This window comes from Gekko japonicus, unplaced genomic scaffold (genome assembly GCF_001447785.1).
Source record: "Gekko japonicus isolate JY-2015 unplaced genomic scaffold, Gekko_japonicus_V1.1 scaffold1239, whole genome shotgun sequence".
In the NCBI taxonomy this organism is placed as follows: Eukaryota; Metazoa; Chordata; class Lepidosauria; order Squamata; family Gekkonidae; genus Gekko; species Gekko japonicus.
The window spans coordinates 182,396-202,907 of record NW_015172594.1 but is presented as its reverse complement, the minus strand read 5'-3'; the positions used below and the strand labels follow the sequence as shown (position 1 = coordinate 202,907).

The following is a 20,512-nucleotide window of genomic DNA, read 5'->3' as shown; positions in this document are numbered from 1 at the left end:
TGACGCTACGCATCGCTCTGGCAACGGGGCTGTTTGGAGTTCCGTTGCCAGAGCGACGCGTAGCGTCACATCCTGCCAACAGCGGTGCAACGCGTATCGCTGTCCCCCACGGCAGGGATCCTGTGAAGACGCACGGATCCCCCGCCGCGGCTTGGCAGCCCTAATTCAGACTGAGGCAGTGAACCTCTGAATCCCAGAGCCAGGAAGGCAACATCAGGGGGAAGGCCTCAGCCTCTGTGCAGAAAGAAAAGCCAGAATTCTGAGGAGGATGATTCAGCTTAGCCTATTAACCATCTAGCCGACAGAGAGCTGTTACCAGGATAGATCTCTAAAGTGCAAGCTGTCAACCACTTTAGATGACAGTTCTCAGCCGCTGCAAGTTAATCACTCCTGCCAGCCTAAGCAACAATTCTGAGAACAAGCCGGCAGGTGGGGGTGATGACATCTACAGTCAAGAAAGCTAATTCTTAGGCAGAAAAACGCTCTTAAAGGAGACCAGTTTCTTCATTGATAGCACTGAGCTGAACTTCGAGCATCTGAACCCATATTTAGAAAGGATTCCCACCCCATTCATGTAGATCCCCCATGTAACTTTACCGTATTCCTAAACAGAAGGCTGATCAGAGTTTATTTCTTAAATGTGAAGTCCTGATATTCAAGACCTCAGATGTCTGGAGTGGTTCTGTGCCGATCCTTACTTTTTAAGGAAATGCTGTCACGGCCAACATATCTTCTTATTTGCAAGAAAGGAAGCAGTGAGGGTGGGGAGGTAGAAAAGAGCAGGAGTCCAGTAGCACCTTAAAGACTAGCAACATTTGTGGGAGGGGATGACTCACTTCTTCAGATACAGCAAGGATGGGAGTCCATCTGTCCTGTTTATTGGCAAGTGGGGTGATTTCAGACAGGTGGACTCCCATCTTCGCTGTATCTGAAGAAGTGAGCAGTGACTCATAGTTTTGCCAGTCTCTGAGGTGCTACTGGACTCTTACTCTTTTCTACTGCTACAGACAGACTAACACGGCTACCCGTCTTGATCTGTTTCCATGGTGGGGAAGTGAGCAACTAAACATCAAGAAGGGCTAAGTAGCCTCACTCATATACCTCACTGTAGCTGCGCTTTGCCTTAAAAACCACAACCCTTCTGAAGAAAGAAGCATGGTACTGAATGCCTTGCACTTTTTGTCAAGTGAGAAAAGAGCATGTGAATGGAACAGGCTATGTTACTTAAAAAAAACTTGGAAGTACTAATTGGAAAAGGAATAGGCCTTCAAGTTTCATAAAAGATATCTATACCAGCTATTAGGCAGCAGTGGCTTAGAGGTTAAGATGCTGAGCTGCAGACCGGAAGGTCTGTAGTTCGGCTGTTCGAGACCCGAATGCCGCATGATGGAGTGAGCTCCCGTCTCTGGCCCCAGCTCCTGCCAACCTAGCAGTTCAAAAGCAAGGAATTCCAAGTAGATAAATAGGTACCGCTTCGGTGGGAAGGTAACAGCATGCTGTGCGCATTGGTGTTTAGACATGCCAGTCACATGACCATAGAAATGTCTTCGGACAGCGCTGGTTCTTCAGCTGGGAAACAGAGATGAGCACCGCCCCCTAGAGTCGGATTTGACCAGCTTTCGAGCAAGGGAAACCTTTACCTTTATACCAGCTATTACCTGCATGCTGATCTTCCCACTAGACAAGAGACTCATGTATTTTTCTACAAAAGTGAAAATCAGTAGAAGTTTCCTGTCCATATTCAAAAGCATCTCACCTTCAGTTATAGGGTGAAAATGGTCGCAATTAATACCATTCTGTGAGTTCCAGGGAGTAACCCACGAAACAGATCTATCTGGTCCCATCTTAACTTTATACAAATATATCCGGCAAAACACAGAAAGTTGCTACCAGCGGCCATGAGCCTGTTCTTGATCACCAGGGCAATGCATTCGAATCCCAATCAATATTTTCAGAGGGGAAAAAACAATTCTCTGAGATCCATACCTGCATACCAACCCGGCAGGCAGATAACTCTAATGGTGAGGCAACCCAAGAGAGCTGTTTATTAGAAAATCCTGCAGGAGGACGAACCTGGTAGATGCATATTTCTGACAGCAACAGAAATATTTTGTTGTTGTTGTTGACTTGCCGGGCAGAAAATACTATAACACACGTGTAACACTTCTGCCGCTACACCGGCATAAGGAATGGATCCCAGTGCCCTGCCTTGCCCACACAAGAAAGGTTCCCGGCACTGCGGCTACGTGCAGATCGTGAAAGAAAGATGAAAGGTAACGTACAAGGCCCTTAAAAAACCCTCCGAACGACTGTCGCTTGTCTATCCTCTTGGGAGTGTTCTCCTTTGCTGCGTCCCCTCCGTTCCGAAGGGAGTCCGTCTCGGCTCTTTCTTGCTCCCGGGGTTCTTGCTGCTCGCTGACTTCCAGTTTGCTCCCTTTCGGCACGTTCAGTGTCTCCGTTGAGCTCTCTTTGCTCCGCGCACCTGCAGGTTCTCTGCTCTCAGCCTGGGCAAAGGGCCTGTCTGGGAAGTCCAGTGTCTAAAGCAGTTTCAAACAGTAGTTATTTTTTTTTAGAGTCAGAAATGCATTTGATTTGGCAGGAGGATCCCCAGTTAAGCAAATTAAAGTTTGGCCCCTTGACATCAACTGGGTGGAAACCCAAGGCTGGTCCCAAAATATTTTGTGTTCCCTAAGCAAGATTGACCTATTGTCTCCCTCCATGTTGCCAATGCCCATATCTGAGCTGAGTCCCTGTGTCTCTGGGGCTCGGCTCAGACACAGGCCGGGGCAGCGTGAGTCTGGAGGCAGTGCCCATCTTCTCCTGCTCTGTTGATGATTAGCAGCAATCTGACCCCCCTGGTTGTATCCGCCTGCCCCCAACCTTATTGTGCCACCCCAAGCCATTGTTTAGGGGGCACGGCTAGAGTACCAGCCCTGTGGAAACCACATTATCCAGTATGTCTGAAGTGTTGATCCTGAACGGGTTGAACTTGGATGTGAGCCCCGCTGAATTCTCTGGGACTGACTTCTAAGTCAATGTGTAGAGGATCAAGTTGCACCACATATGAAAAAGGAGTTTATCCTGCTGCCCTTTCTCACACGAGTAGCCCCTCACACAATGGCTGGGGTTGCTGGTGTGAATGAAACCTGCACCATCTGCAGAGCATTTCTTTATACACATTTCTTTATTTCTCTTATTTCTTCCTGCACAATGAAAAAAGAAGGAAAAAAAGACAGTTGACCTAGGGCATGTCCAGAAGGCTCTTATCTGGGCAGCTGACTGTGCTATTTTAGCATTTCCTTATAGTATGGATGATGACAAATAACAATAGTTATGGTTGTTGTTCCTGGGGTGGGGCCGTGGCTCAGTAGCAGAGCATCTGCTTGGCATGCATAAGTTCCCAGGTTCAATCCCTGGCATCTTCAGTTAAACAGATCAGAGAAAGATGATGGGAAAGACCCCTTCTTGAAACCCTGGAGAGCCTCAGCCAGCCAGAGCAGACAATACTGATTTTGATAGACCAAAGGTCTCAGCGTAGGACAGCTTCACGTGTTTGTGGATATAAATGCTTTAGAGTGTCCAAATCACCTCACACGCATTCTCTCCACAATTAGCCTTAAGAGACCCACAATACAGCAACTCCATCTGTTCCATACTACAGATGGGTCACTGAGATAGGGTCTCGTTTAAGAATACAAAGGCTGAGATTAAATTTGAATGGGGGACTTCCTTGATCACGATTGAGGATTACACCATGCCAGCTTCCATTTGACAGCTGTACAGGATGCCCACCCCAATGCCAGTGGTAAGGGACAAGCATCGGGTATGCACTGATCTTGACTGACTTCAAGCACCAGTCTTCCTTGGGGAAAAGATACTCCGAGACAACCTCCCCTATTCCTCAGAGCATGTTGCTCAGGACCAACCCGGAGCCCAGGAGGTAGCCATCTGGACACACCCCTCAAGATAGAAGCTTGGATCCTATGAACCAGTTTGGCACATGATAGATTGTCTCTGCTGCACAGCATGCTTCCTCTTGCGCTAGGACTTCCATCTGAGCAAGATCAATTGTTTCCAACCAGCCTGGCACGAACAGACGTGCTCACGCAAGAGGAAATGCGCTCTGCGGCGGAGACTATCTAATGCATATGGAGCTCCTTCATAGGATCCCAAGCAGGGACGTTTTCCACATTCATGCAACACCATCACCAAAATGGTATAACAATGTTCTTCTCATCCCAAGCCAAGAAGCAAGAAACCAAAACAGAGGAGGGCGGGGAAGGAAGAGATTCGAAGGACAGCGGATACACAGCACCAAGTTACAGAAAGGAAAAGTGATCTGAACAGATTTCCCCCTGTGTAAGATTAAAAATACTCCACCAGAAGATTGACAAGCCATGATCTGATCAAGGAAATCCAGTGCCACAGAACAGTCTGCATAGAATTGCAAACAGAGAAAATGTGATTCCCCCCCTCCCTTAAAGCAACAACTATTACCAAGCAATTTATTACACCAAAGAAAGGAAGAAAAAAAAGAGCAGGACACGGACAGAGCTTAAGGTTTACAAGATTTACAGTGATACAGTTTCCGAAAGAACGAGAAAACGAGTGGCACTGTTAGTATTTCTGCATTCCAAGATAGCAGTGTGAATTGTTTTGGCCCTACTAATTATTATTTATCCCTTCCCACACTCCAGTCTGTATCCACCAGTCCTGGATGTCACGTCCAAGTCAGGCACCGAGAAGCAAGTCGTTGTGGATCCTGTCCAGCATTTCCATGGGTAGAAGGATCTTCCATTTGCATACTGTGAGTTTCCTTCCTCCCCAGTCCCACTGTAGCACAAATTGGAGTGCTTCAGGCTATGATGGGAACTGAGTGGCAAGAAAGACGGTCTGTGGATGGAAATCCTTCCACCCATGGAAACACTGCACTGGGTCCAAGTCACAGACTCTCCAAAAGTGGCTCTTAGCTGGCGCGACTCTCAGTATTTATAGAAATGAGATGTGTATGGGAAAACATCAAACATTCCATTTTATTATCATCATATCTTATATCTAATAGTGTGAGCCCATCTGTGGATACTTAAATCCATAGATTGGGGCCACACTGACAGAAAACAGTTCTGCAAACCCGGGGGTCCCTTGACTTCCTCACTGGTCTCCCATCCAAATACTAGCCAGGGCTGACCTTGCTTAGCTTCCAAGATTTGTCAAAATTGGGCTAACCTGGTCTATCCAGGTCAGGGCAGTTTTACAGCTCAATCTAAGCTCACTGAAATCAGTCAGAATAAACTGAAGCAACTCTACATAAACCTACACTGTTGATTTGCTAGAGCACCATTCCTTGGTGTATAAAACATCTGGTTTGATAAAAAATTATAGACTGCACAACCCTCTTTGGGAGTCTGCATGGACAGTGAATTCATTAAAAGCTATGGGTAATGAAAATTTCCTCCAATTGGTACCTCCAAACCAGTCCTTCTTTAATGTGCAGCATTGCTAGCTACAAAATGAACAGTTATTTTGGTCAAAGTTTTGACTAAAGTTCAAATGTTGGTTAGGAGGTTCAGAACGGGCCTCGGAGTTCCCTCTTCTGAGCCCTTCCTCTCTGGCATGCAAAGACCATTTCCACAGTAGTGAAATTCCCCGCATTGATGTTTTTAAAACTGCCATTTCCACAGTAGTGAAATTCCCCGCATTGATGTTTTTAAAACTGCGCATTATGCAAAACCTTCCGCAGTAGATTTTTCCTCACCAGGAGCAGTGCAGAAGTTTTCTCCTTTTTACCCTGCATTTCTGTAATCCCCAGTTTTAGTGAGTTCCAAAAATATGGTGTAAGAAGGAAAACACTTTGAGTCTGTGCCTGGTGAGGAAAACAACTACTGTGGAAATTTCACATAACGCACAGTTTGAAAAATGTTAGTGCAGGGAATTTCACTCCTGTGGAAATGGGCAAAGACCCTTTCTGCGCTCTCCTTTTAATCCATGTTCACCGCTGTGTCCTCCAAGCAATTCTGCACTAAAATCAAATTCAACCTTCTTTTTAATCCAGATTTTCCCCCCATTCTGCGCTAAAATCAAGTTCAACCTTTTAATTCTGGTTCCCCCCACCCCCCATTCTGCATTACATGGCTACAAGCATGGACGGCTTCAAAAGGGAATTAGATAAGCATATGGAGCAGAGGTCCATCAGTGGCTATTAGCCACAAGGTATAGATAGGGACTCTGGGGCAAGTGATGCTCTGTCATCTTGGTGCTTGGGGGGGGGTCAACAGTGGGAGGGCTTCTAATGTCCTGGCCCCACTGGTGGACCTCCTGATGGCACTGGTATTTCTGGCCACTGTGTGACACAGAGTGTTGGACTGGATGGGCCTTTGGCCTGATCCAACATTGGCTTCTCTTATGTTCTTATGTTTATGTTGTACATTCCCTCCATTCAGTGGGCAGCCCAGTTTCAGCTTGCTGTTGCCCCGGGTTATTTGGATGCTGCTTTGCCCTGGACTTAAATTGCCTCAACTCAAACACTGAAAAAATCCGGAGTGGCAGGCAAATGTGGAAGGGACCAAAGTCTCCCCACCCGTGCCCCCTTTCCTGCCTCACAGTGACATTAATTACAGTTAATTTCAGCATGTCTCTTATTTCAGCTGAAGATAATGGGGATGTCAAGAAAAGCTTCAACTGGAGTCATATGTTCAGGATGTCATTTTGCCAATGTATCAGCCAGAGTACCAGTAGGTTTTCCCCAGAATATCAGGAAAAACAATATAGGTAGATAATCTGTGAGACATTTCCATATCAATGTTTTAAAGGCTGAAATTGACACTTTTAATATTGATGGAAGCGAGATCGGGAAATACAAAATGAAAGCTATAAATAATGAACCATACGTTCATCCCTCTTATTGTTAACGGGAGATCTAGACCTGACAGCCTGTCTCAGCTCATAAGCAGTCAGTGCTTCCCGAGCAAGGGAAACCAGATTAACAGGATGACATGTTTTTCCTATGGATTTCTTCTCACGTCAGCCCCAGAGGCTGAAGGAAAGATTCTCTCTGACTTCAGAGCTGAGTCAGTCAAGCTCCTGAAATCTTTGATTTATGACATTTTAGCAAAGACCCAGCAAATGAGACGGGAGAGGGGGCTGGCCCCACACCAAATGGAATGCTCCAGAATGGGACACTAAACAGATTCGACTGCTGTTCAGTGACCTCTTCCCCTTCTTCACTTGCCTACCCCGTTGTCACTGTAAGGTTAAACGGCAGTGATTAGGGAGGGTTTCCCTTAGCAACTGGGAAGGGTTGCAAGTCCTGAAGTTGGAAATGGGCCATGCTAATGGGGGTGGTGGTGGTGTTCCCCTGTTAGGGCCTCGTGCCAGTTCAAGGGCTCCTTTGCAAAGCTACTGCAAAGGGACCAGTCGGCTGAACAGGCTGCTCATCCGTGCCACCTGTGCAAAACTCGATGCTAAAAATGAAATATGCATTGTACTCAGCTCTTCCTTTGAAGAAAACTAGCAGCCGCAGGCATGCCCGCCACACGGTCTTTGGCTACGGGCCAAATAGTTCTTTCCCCGGACTGCTATCGAATGGGGAAGGGGTTGAAACTCCTTGTGCACCACAAAGGGAGCTTTGACTCTTGAGAGCTTATAAAGTAAAGGTAAAGGTTCCCTTGCTCGAAAGCCAGTCGAATCCGACTCTAGGGTTGCTTATCTCCGTTTCAAAGCCGAAGAGCCAGTGCTGTCCGAAGACGTTTCCGTGGTCATGTGGCCGGCACGACTACACACCAAGGCGCACGGAACGCTGTTACCTTCCCACCGAAGTGGTACCTATTTATCTACTTGAAATTTCTTGCTTTCGAACTGCTAGGTTGGCAGGAGCTGGAACTAGAGACGGGAGCTCACTCCGTCATGCAGCACACTCGGGTCTCGAACTGCTGAACTACTGACCTTCCACAGCCTGCAGTTCAGCGTCTTAACCACTTGAGCCACCGCAGCTCCTTGAGAGCTTATACCACCCCCCCAAAAAAACCCCACAAACCCCTTTCGGTTTCTAAGGTGCCACTGGACTCGAATCTAGCTGTTCTTCTGCGCCACGTCACAGCCCGACCCGGAATGGTAACATTACACACAAATGATGTATGACTGTGGAAGAGTTCACAGGTAGGGTCTGTAGACCCCATTCTGTGCACTCTGGTGCATGGAGATCAACCCATAGGCACGTGACCTCTTATGCGGGCAACTTAATTTCAGGTGGGTAGCCATGCTGGTCTGCAGTAGGAGAGCTAGATTTGAGTCCAGTGGCACAAAGACCAACAAGATATCTGGAGTATAAGCTTTTGAGAATTCCCTTGTGCTATCTGATGAAGGAGTGTTGACTCTTGACAGCTTTCTACCCTGGAAATCTTGCTGGTCTTTAAGGGGCTGGGCTTGAACCTTGTCCAAGCAATGTAGAGGGCTCAGCCCGAGGAACCGGGGCTGCATTTTGGGTGTTACATCACACAAAACGAGGTGATGCTATAACAATAATAATGACAAGCCTACTTCTTATGTGCCCCACATTTTATACTGGAGAGATCAGAGTTCTGACTGATTGGCCCAGTGTACGAAGACTGTAGTGGAACAATTCTTAGCTTACTAATTTTAGAGATGAGCTTTCACCCCACCCACCCCCCAACCTAACAGAGCCACGATGAATCCAAACATCATTAGGAAACAAAGAATGAATGAAATACAACAGGTCGGAGTATTTTATGAAACGGAGACAGTCTTATCATAAGAAAACAAAGCGAAGGCAGGGTCGGTTCTAGGTAGATGGTCACCACAAATGTCAGCGCCTGTTGAACCTGCCACTACTGGGCCGGTCTGCACAGTCCGCTGATTTGGACCTCGTCGGCAGGGGTACGGGCCCAGGAGGTGACGCCGCTCCCCTCCTGTGCCACGGATACCGCGGAGAGAGCTGAACCCCAGGAGGACATCAGTTCCCTCCTCACTGTGCCACCCCCAGCAGTTGCTTGGGTGGCTTGGCTGGAGAACTGGCCCTGAGTAAAGCTCTGAAAGTCAAGTACAGCTGAGCCCATCACCAAGGCAAGATTGGAGCCGGACACTTACTTGCTGATCAGGCGCTGGGCCATTTACCTCTTCTGAAGGGGTTACCCCTGCATCACCTCTGACTGACTATAAAATAACAAAGGATGATATGCATTTCTAGAGTGCTTCTGTGCAATGCCCCCTCTAAGCTGTGGAGTCTTGTGAGCGAAAATTCTACTTTGTGAGCTACCGGCATTAAAGTTGTGAGCGAGCAATTTGGCTGCTGCATAAATTAGTTTGCTCTGGAGCCCTCCTTCCTGAGCTAAGACAAAAATCTGTGAGCTGGAGGCTAAAAAACTGTGAGCTACCTCGCACTAACTCAGCTTAGAGGGAACAGTGCTTCTGTGGTAATCAGTTCAAATTGGGTGTCTCTAGGCAGGTCTCTGTGTCTCTTTTTGAACTCGTAAAGGGAGAATGCTCGGGGACTGCCTAGCCCTTCCTCCTCCCACCCTGGAGAGGTTCATAGAATCATAGAGTTGGAAGGGACCTCCCAGGTCATCTAGTCCAACCCCCTGCACAATGCAGGAAATTCACAAATACCTCCTCCTCCACACCCCCAGTGACTGCTGTTCCATGGCCAGAAGGTGACAAAAAACCTCCAGGATCTCCAGCCAAACTGGCCTGGAGGGAAAAAAAAGTGGCGATCAGCATTTCTCTAGGCATGTAAGAAAAGGCCACAAGATGTCTGGACTTGTCCCGTTTTGATTTGGTTGGGGACTCCTCCCTTCTTCAGCACACATGCCCCTTTAAGCCACCTGCAGCTCTGAGAAGGGACAGATCCTTTAGACAAGTCCAAGTAGAGCTCATTGGGAGGATTCTCCCAGTGCGTGGCATGAAAGGTCAATGGGCAAGAGAGCCCATAAGGTCTTTGGCCTTGAGATTTTGAGGGCTCATTCTCCACCTCAGGAGAGGAGGCGGAAGTCTCAGGACCATCAGCTAGCCCATACGACTTCCTGTATGTGGTGACGAGTGCACATATACACTGCAGGAGAGAGAGGCAATCATCTGGTATCGACAGCTCAACGACATTGTAATGTTTAGTGTATAACTGATTCCCATGTTATTTGCAAAGTGCTTTTGATTGGTAAATGGCCCACCTCTTCAAAGTCACAAGATTGTTGACGACATTCCAGGACACCATACAGCAGTGTGTGGAAATGCTGCCGCCCTTAGTATCGCCATTCAGTGTGATGTCGTCAGTCCCTGCCCTAAGATATCATCACCCCGTGACTCAGAGCTTGGCATGCTAGGGACCTGGCCAACTCTCGCGCTCATAGGGGAACATCAAGTGCATGAAGCCCAGGCTTAATCTCCAGCATCCCCATTTGAGGATAATGGCAACCTGCTGGTGGAAAGTGTTGTCAAGTTGTTGTCAACTTAGGGCAACCCAATAAGGTTTTCAAGGGTAGAGACATACAGAGGGGGTTTGCCATTGCCTGGTTCTGCATAGTGACCTTGGACTTCCTTGATGGTCTCCCATCCAAATGCTAACCACAGCCGGCCCTGCTTCTAAGAACTGACATGATCAGGCTAGGCCTGGGGGCCACCTAGGTCAGGGTGCTTTGCAACCTCCCTTTCCCATCACGTGACTACCAAATAGGGAACATTCTTAAAGTGCCCTCATCTCCAAGAACGTCTGTGAGATTTGCCATTAGTTTATGAAAGAGCTATTGAGGAGAAGTAAGTAAAAATAACTGGGCCTTCTGACCTCTCTTTGTAACATTTCCTCCAACCTACCAATCCTTCTGGTGCTTGTAGCTTTAGATACAAATTGCTCTGCCAACTAAAAAGAAGAATTCATGCATCTGATGAAGTGAGCCATGACTCACGATAGCTTGGGTCACAATAAATCCATTGGTTTTCAAGGTGCTGAAAGTCTCACTGAGTTATAACAACAGACCATTTCCAAAGTTACCTATCTGACCTTGGACGTTGTGTCAGAAGGGTGAGTGAAGAATAGAGTCTCTCACATCCCCTAAACAGTGGAAGCCACCATAACAGACATCAGGGGACAACTTTCCCTTCTTTGAAGGCAGGGACATCGCCCAGCCTAATCCAATGGCTATTTTATGGTTCGCTAAAAAACATAACAAGAATAATAGATTTTGTAATAATAGAGAGGGAGTGCTACTGTAGTATCAGAGTCGCTCGTCTGAGGCTGATGATACCATTTCAGGAAGAGTTTTGGAGGCTTCTCCATATAGACCCCAAACACTGGTCCAGTCACAGGTCACCAACGACTGCCATGGCTATCTCAAGAAACTGTACTGAATCGTGGTTAAAGCGTTGGACTAGGATCCGGGAGAACTGGTTCAGATTCCCACTCAGCCAGGAAGGTCACCAGGTGACCTTCAGCCGGCCATTTTCTCATCCCAGCCTAACTCACAGGGTTGTTGTGAGGATCAAATGAAGAACGGAGAACCCCAGACACTCCACTGAGCTCCTTGGAGGAAGGAGGGGATAAAATGGCCAGAGACCGACAGAATAAGCGGAACTGCTTGGCTGCTCACGGAATCTTGGAACATGTTTTATGCTTCTTCCATAAATGTTCAAAAAGCAGCCTGCTTACCAGCTTAAAGAATTTCCTCAGGTTTGTTTTGGAAGGCTTCTCCTCTCCTTTGGACCTTGTTTCTGCGGCTTCCAGGCTTCGGCCCTCGTCTCTGGCAGGAGCTTCGGGGGAGGCTTCCACTCTCTCTGTGTTGATCACCTCAATGTCATCCGTCGGAGTCTGCAGATCATTGGCAGCAAAGGTGTGGGGTTAAAAAAAAATGTTATACAAGTAATTCATCCATGACAACGCAGCTAGATACATCTCTTCTGCAGAATCCCATGCAAAAAAAATAATAATTTCCAATCTCGTCAACATTGAAGAGAACGGAAGAAAAGCCCTGCAGGGTCAGACCAGTGGTCCATCGAGTCCAGCATCCTGTCTCACACAGTGGCCAACAGCAGGGCATAGAGTCCCTAACCCTCCCCACAACTACTTGTTTAATGTTAACGCAAACAGTGTGAGACACTCTCAGGACACTCTGCCTTTACTCTTGAATACAAAGTACTGAGCCATAACCTCCACTGTATATTCATCAGTGATATGCTCTGGGTCAAACCTGAATGGCCTAGTGGTTTAAGAACATAAGAACATAAGAGACGCCAATGTTGGATCAGGCCAAAGGCCCATCCAGTCCAACACTCTGTGTCACACAGTGGCCAGAAATACCAGTGCCATCAGGAGGTCCAGCAGTGGGGCCAGGACATTAGAAGCCCTCCCACTGTTGACCCCCCCCAAGCACCAAGAAGACAGAGCATCACTTGCCCCAGAGCCCCTAGCTATACCTTGTGGCTAATAGCCACTGATGGACCTCTGCTCCATATGCTTATCTAATTCCCTTTTGAAGCCGTCCATGCTTGTAGCTCCCACCACTTCCTGTGGCAGTGAATTTGGCTGCTGCATAAATTAGTTGGCTCTGGAGCCAACTAATGATACCATTACCACTCGGAGTCTCAGAGCATCTTACAAACCCCTTTCCCTTCCCCTCCCCATGACAGACACCCTGTGAGCAGTGTTCCCTCTAAGCTGAGTTAGTGTGAGCTAGCTCACAGTTTTTTAGCCTCCAGCTCAGACATTTTTGTCTTCGCTCATTTAGGATGGCTCCAGAGCAAACTAATGTATGCAGTAGCCAAATTGCTCACTCACAACCTTAATGCCAGGAGCTCACAAAGGAGAATTTTTGCTCACAGGGCTCCACAGCTTAGAGGGAACATTGCCTGTGAGGTAGGTGAGGCTGCTGAGGGCTGCTCTTACAAGAACAGCTCTGTCAGAACTATGGCTTGCCCAAGGTCATCCAGCAACTGTAAGAGGAGGAGTAGGGAATCAAACTCGGTTCTCCCAGATCAGAGTCCGCGCACTTAACCACTGCACCAAACTGCACCAAAACATCAGACAACACATACAGAGAAACCCGGGAAGATGATATCTACATATAAAAAGCACTTAACTGCCACCACTAAACAAACGCTCATAAAAATTGAAATCGAATGGCCCTGCTCGCAGAAAGACTTTGAATAATTTAAACTTAAAGCAATATTTATGCAGTGTTGGATGGGATTTTGCCATGGTGTTTGTTTAAAAAAAACACCCTTACTTTAGCTGTTAATCTCTGTTGCTGCTTCTGCCGTAACACTATGAGCTCCTTCGAGCCAGAAAAACAGTCCCCACTTATTTAGGTGCAGGAATTGCTTCTTGGCACAAAGCAGAACACATCCTCCATAAAGCAGAGACTGTCTTCCAGGAGTTCATTCTTTAAACATTATAGCGTAGATCGGATTACAGCTACTGCAGCTACAGTTGTGGACCAAAATGCATTTGTTTCCCGGGCTGTGTTGATGCAGTGGGTTTCGTTTTGGTAGTGACAATTGTACCCTGGGAGGAAATTCCAGACACCCCTCGGCTCAAAGGAAATGTGGGATCTTCAATAACTCTGAAAACCTAATCAACTCTGGTTTCTCTTCAGATCGCATAACTCTTTTGCCCAACCCAATCAAATGGCTATTTTACATTTTGCTAAAAACATAACAAGAATAATAGATTTTGCAATAATAGGGAGGGAGTGCTACTGCAGAATCAGAGTCGCTCGTCTGAGGCTGATGATACCATTTCAGGAAGAGTTTTGGAGGCTTTGGGTGGAAATCATGCACAAAAAAATCAAAAGTTTTACGGCAATCTGTTTTGAGCTTTGACGGATTAAGCAGAATATAGAAGTGATGCAAACAAAGAACTATTTTGAACATATCTGCTATTGTACTACCTAATGACAGATTCTGAAATGGCATACATTTAAATGTTATTGGGATATATAAGTAAAGCTATTTTTTCCCTCCACGGGAAGTTGTGACAACCTTTCTTTTTAAAATGGTTTTGATATGATGTAATGAATGCCAAGAATCTTCTCAGTTTTGGACTAATGCAGAATATCACGAAAGGAAAATGAGTACCAGTTTCTGCACCAGTTTGGTGTAGTGGTTAAGAACATGGACTCTAATTTGAGAGATCTGGGTTTGATTCCCCACTCCTCCACATGCAGCTGCTGGAGTGACCTTGGGTCAGTCATAAATTCTTTCAGAGCTGTTCTCTCAAGGTCTCTCTCAGCCACACCTACCTCATAAGGTGTCTGTTGTGGGGAGGGGAGGGAAAGGGATTGTAAGGCACTCTGAGACTCCTTCAGGTAGTGGTGGGATATAAATCCAATTTCTTCTTCTTCTTCTTCTTCTTCTTCTTCTTCTTCTTCTTCTTCTTCTTCTTCTTCTTCTTCTTCTTCTTCTTCTTCTTCTTGATTCTAGTGTGATCTGCACAAGGCTACTACCCTTGAAGACTGTACAGAATGTTTAACTAACCCATAATAAGGCAACGAGACTGAATTCTGGTCCACACATAGGAAACATAAAATGCTAATTTTGTATGAGACCCACTGATTGCTTCTGGGCTATTATTCAAGTTGCTGGTTCTTATTTTAAATCCCTTTACGGTGTGGGGCCAGGATATCTGAGGAAGCATTTTATGAGGATGTGCAGGTACCTCCTGGGTTCTGCATGTGTTTTGCTCCCTCTAGTGATTGATTTGGTATACTTGTTTATGTCCAGCCTAAAAACCTGCAGTTTAAATCTGCAGGGAGATACATTGGACATAAGCCAGTGTAATATCAAATCGACCACTAGAGGGAGCAAAACACATGAAGAACCCCCCTCCCCTCCCCCCAGAAGCAGGAGTTTACAAGTGAGGAAAATGAGAATGTGGAAAAGCCCTATATATTTTACAATTCACTATTCTTCTCCGCCTAGGGAATCCCTGCCTGGAAATGTGAGGTATAAATGAATGCAATGCATATCTCCCTTATAAATAAAAGCCGAATGGTGGTGGCACTTCTCTAGAACATTCCACACGCTCCAGAATTGGTTGGTGCCCTGGTGTGTCACTCAGAATCTGTCCCTATCCACTGGCTGCATTGCTTGAGTCTCGCCTCCAACATTCTAAACAGTTTGCTGTTCCTCTCCCCCCCATAGCCAGTCAGAACACAGAGGTTATTTGCATATGCAGCCTCATTGGCCTTTGCCTCGGAACACAGAGGTCGTTTGCATATGCGACTTGATTGGCTTTTGCCTCTAACATTCTAAACAGTTTGCTGTTCTGAGGTAAAATGTGTCCAATCTCCAGGTGAGGGCTGGAGATCACTCAGAATTACAACTGCTTTCCAGATGGCAGAGATCAGTTCCCCTGGAGAAAATGGTGGGCTCTGTATCCTTATATGCTGCTGAGGTGGCCCCCGTATGACCAATGTGACGTAGCAGTCAGGGCTTCAGAGCACAGGAGAGGCTGCAGGTGTGTGTGTGTGGGGGTGGAAAGCTGAAGAGTGAGGGGGAAATAAAGGTAGGTTGATGATTGGCTGGGCAGGAGATAGGGTTGCCAACTCCAGGGATGGCGCATGGAGAGGGTGAGGTTTCAGGAGGTGTGGGACCTCGGACAGGTACAAAGCCATAGACTCCACCCTCCAAACCAACTATTCCCTTCTGGGGAACCATCATTGCCAATCTCCAGGTGAGGGCTGGAGATCACTCAATTAGATCTCGTTGTATTTATTTCCACAACGGGCCTTTTCCCTAGTATATCATATCTAGTATCCACACATACCTTTTTCCAAAAGAATTTACTTAGAGGTGTGGGGGTAGAAGCAGATCTCTCCTTCGTCACCTCTTTTGGGATTTCATTGATGATGACGGCTGGTGCTGGGGGTGCCTGCTGTTGGACTGGAGGTTCCGGGGCTTTTGTACTCTGCTTTGTTGCCGGCGTTTCCTGAGATGGAGGGATGTTTGCTTCTGATTTCACATTATCCGTGGTTACAGCCTGCTCAGTACTCTAGAAGCATGCAATAACAAGAATTTGTAGGACCAAATACAAGGTGAACAATTTTCCACATTGCCAATGGGAAAGATCCTACATGTGATGATAAAGAAGAACAATGTGCCATCAAGTTGCAACTGACTTATGGTGACCCCTTCCATGGGGCGTTCCAGGCATGAGATGAGCTGAGGCAGTTTGTCATTGCCTTCCTCCATGTAGCAACCCCAGTATTCCTTGGTGGTCTCCCATCCAAGTATTGACCCTGGCTGACCGTACGTAGCTCTCAAGCCCTGACAAGCTCAGGCCAAACTAGGCTAATCAGCAGCCCCGTAGCTAGGGAATTTTGGGGGAGGGGGCGTCAGGGGCCCCACCAGCTAATTAAATGAAAGTACAATGCAGGTAGTAAGTTGGAGCACTTTGGGGGCAGCCCGGGAGGGAGGGGGCCCAGAAGAAACACAAGGGGGCCAGGCCCCGTGGGCCCCATGTTAGCTACGGGCCAGCTAATCAGGCTGCTCGCATGTGAAAGGAAGGAAGAAACTGTACCACTGTATCTTATGCTGGTCTATGCATTCATCCTCAGAAACGTCAGAGGTAAATAAGACAGGCTTATGGCAATGATGAAAGTCTCATGGTAATTGAATTCTGGCCACTTGGACCATAAATCTGAAAAGCATAGTAACCTTACTTGCAATTGGAAAGCAGGGCACACATGAGTGCTGTTCAACAGTGTTACTCACTTTGGTATTGGCTGTTTGCTGGACATCTTTCTTTGACTGAAATAGAGAAAACAAACACAAAGTCAAGTCACTGGTAAACCACTACTCTGTACTGGCAAGTGGTGTTTGTGGTCTTCGTTACCTTCAAGAATCCATTATACAGTGCAGCTTCATGCATTTTGCCTGGTGGCTAACATGGTGAGCCACATACATTTAGGTTTTCTGGGAAAGTGAATTAGGAGATGAGATGGAGCATTCATACAAATGGTTAGTACGCAACACACATTACTGTCTGATGAATCCATTGCTTCAGCCACTAATAGAAATTCATGTGCTGTCCTAGTTTTTTAAGGATGGTAAAGAAAATCATTGCGTTAAATGACTTCTACCCTTTGGAAAGAGTTTCCTACAACATTATTTATTATAACCAATGATTACCTTATGATGCCACTCTTTATGTCTTCAAACGTACATTGCTAATAATCTCAGGCACATGACTGAGTTGACGGCCACCACTCCACAGGACACATTAGAAAGTGATATAATGCCACAGTGACTTTGTGGGAATTACTACCACAAGCCAGGAGGGTGTGATACCAAAAATGTCCCAGAATTGCTCATAGTAGCTCCTCCTCACACAAGCGATTTGCTATGAACAAACTGCAATTTCACCCGTATGCTCAAATCCTTAGGCTGTGATCCAGGACAATGCTGACCTGGAACTGAGTTCTGTTCATAACCGTTCAGAACGTAACTCGTTGAAGAGCTAGGCTGTATACTCAGCCTCTTCTGCTCTATCAGCCCTAAGTTGTGAGCCATGCTGTTGTCTCATAGTCCTCCCAGATCTCTTCAAGCACGAGACTCATGTTTCCATGACTAACTTAGGCAGATCATGAGAAGGAGGGTGAGAAGGGTTGCATCAGTGCTTAGTTCTCGTGGTCCTTTCTTACACACCCAGGGAAATGCTGATCACCACTTTGGGGTCAGGCAGCAATTTTTCTCCAGGCCAGCTTGGCCAGGGATCCTGGAGGGGGGTTTATGCCATCTTCTGGGCATGGAAGAGGGGTCACTGGGTGCGTGTGTGTGTGGGGGGAGTATTTGTGAATTTCCTGCACTGAGCAGGAGTTGGACTACATGACCCCGGAGGTCCCTTCCAGCTCTATGATTCTAATCAGTAGGTCCCAAATTACCGTTTTGAGAATTAAAGTCAAAGCACTGAAACATGACTCTTCTCTTTTACAAAGTCTTCCTGTAACACAGAAAGTCTTTCGTTGTTGGTGTTGATTAAAGGCTTTCTCCATCAGTGGAAGCCTCAGTTGATGAAGCTTTAAACCCAGCTTACAAAAAAACCAACACAGGTACTGCCTGTGTAGCTCCAACAACAGAACAATCTTTTCTTGCCTGCCCCCCCCCACTGCAGACCACTCTGCTCCCTGAAATATTGTCCCTGGGGGGACAGTGAGCCCTCAGGAATAGCACAGATGGGCAAGGCTGGGGTGTGCAGTGGGAGAGAGGGAATCCATTGCTCTCAACGGGACTTTGTTGTGGACAGTTCTTCAAGGATGATTGTCTTTGGGTAAAAAGCAACATGCAAATACCAAAACGGATTGCATCCTGATGACATGACTTCAAATCCCAGATATTTAATGAAATTTGACATCATATATTTAATTTGGCCCTAATGTGTGGATCGAAAAATATGCACAATTGGACCACTCATGGCTAGAGTAGATGTTTCTGCATGAGGATGAGCCCACAGGTTTGCAGAAAAATCTTGAATTTAGCAAAAAGATAGAAAAAAACAAAACAAAGAAATTGATGGTTGCCAAGACCTTGTGAGACTAGCTCACAAGATTGTGACAGCAATCACATCACTGATGTGGTCAGTAGTTGCCTCTGCAAACTAAAATGGCTGAACAAGATCTTATGAGGTCTTGGTAGTTTCAAGGAGTTGAGGTGAGAGAACGGGTGGACAGCTGGAATACTGGAGGTGAGGAGGGAAGCAGCGTTGGATCGGAGGCAGGGAAAACAGAGTGAAATAGAGAAAGGGGAGGAAATTTCTCTCCCTTGTGGGTCTCCCACTTGAATATTAATATTTTGGAAATGAAGACATGTACACACAAATTTTTACACACAAATATCCCATCCAGAAATATTTTACTTCTCCTGCAATTCAAATACAGCAATAAACCTTTATCCAGCTACTGGCATCCATGATTAATTGATGAGAAAATTAGGTTTTTTTAGAAGGGAAAAAATATTGGTTTTGTTTGAAGTTAGTATTTAACAAAAAGACCTGAAAAACAATGCTTTCTTGTGAAAAACAGAATAGAATAAAGATGACTTATGAAGTTACAAGTAGGACAAGCGACTGGTAGTTCCTGTTCCCCATCCACCCTATTTCTCCATCATGGGGATATACAGGGAACGGGCACATGAGACAGAGCCTTTTGCATTGTGGCACCTATAATGTAACATTTCCCTTCCCAGGGAGCCTTCGCTGATCTCAGGAATGTTCTGAATGGGTGACAGGTTAAATTTGGTAGTTTGAAAAAGCATTTGGGACAACCAGCGATTAATTGTCCTTGTGTTCTGCCTGGCTATGTTGCTTTTCTCTACTTCTTTTTTAAAAAATGATGCACCGATTTAATTTTTTTTTAAATATTGTAAACTGCTTTCCAATTCTTTCCGGAAAATGGAAAGGTAGAGAATAAATCTTTTAAGAGAATAAATAAGTAGGGACTTGGGAAAGAAGCACAGAAAACAGGAAATGTGAGTCGCGCACCATTTGTGCTCACTCCTGCATCCTGTGACGACTGAAGTGATCTCCAGAGTCAAGCTTCAGTCTTTACATTTGTCTATTGATAAAGATCTGCTTTATGGAGCTCTGCACGAGCAGAGGCTGCTCCACTCACTCCAGCGTTAAGTTTGGTATGGCACACATGGAGTGCCATATGAGCAGATGCTACTCTACTCACCCCAGTGTTAAGTTAGGTGTGGTACGCATGGAGCTCCACATGAGTAGAGGCTGCTCCACTTATACCAATGTTAAGTTTGGCATGGCACATATGGAGCTCCACATGAGCAGAGGCTACTCTACTCACTACATTGCTAAGTTAGGTATGGCACACATGAAGCTCTGTGTGAGCAGAGGCTGCTCCACTCACCTCAGTGTTAAGTTTGGTGCAGCATACATAGAGCTCCACATGAACAGAGGCTACTCCATCCATGCCAGTGTTAAGTTGGGTATGGTACACACAAAGCTCTGCATGAGAGGAGGCTGCTTCACCCACTTCAGTGGTAGGGAATGCTCTGCAGAGGCTGGAAAGACACATGTGGTGGGAAGATGTTGCTTCTCTGTCTTGTTTGTTCAGCCTTCCAGATGGAACTGGCTGGCCTGTTTACACTGGGAACACATACTAGCTGACATCCTGTCCTGTTCAACATGATTAGGGCTGCTGTCTTAAAATTGTCCCCAAACAGGGTCTGGTGCTCACAACAATTGTGCTAAAGGTAAAACTTAGCCTTTTTAGCAAGACGTGTGATTTCCCCCCCCCTTTATAAAAATAATATCAAATATAACACAGTTTTACAAGATCCCCCTAAGTGTCTTTTCCACTGACATTCCACTACAAATGAATGAACTTTATTACACAAGCCCCCTACTCACAAAAAATTCCATGTGGGTGTCGAACTGGAATTTTCGCATGAGGTTAATGTTTGCTATCTGCGTCTCAAGGGTCTTTGTCCTTACACATTCTTGTAATGGATACAATGCTGCCATTCTTTCCCTCTGGCCCCCTAATCATCAGTGGGTCAAACT

General features: G+C 46.2%; 1 protein-coding gene across 1 annotated transcript in view; it reads right to left on the bottom strand.

Moving 5' to 3' along the window:
- BCAS1 (breast carcinoma amplified sequence 1) overlaps positions 1 to 20,512 on the bottom strand; it is an 87,864-nt gene that overhangs the window by 5,720 nt on the left and 61,632 nt on the right. Inside the window, exons 8-11 of the mRNA XM_015421547.1 lie at positions 16,711 to 16,746; positions 15,764 to 15,988; positions 11,651 to 11,809; positions 2,283 to 2,537 (exon numbers count right to left, since the gene is read on the bottom strand). Coding sequence (XP_015277033.1) covers positions 2,283 to 2,537; positions 11,651 to 11,809; positions 15,764 to 15,988; positions 16,711 to 16,746 — 675 coding nt within the window. The remainder of the gene's footprint in view (positions 1 to 2,282; positions 2,538 to 11,650; positions 11,810 to 15,763; positions 15,989 to 16,710; positions 16,747 to 20,512) is intronic.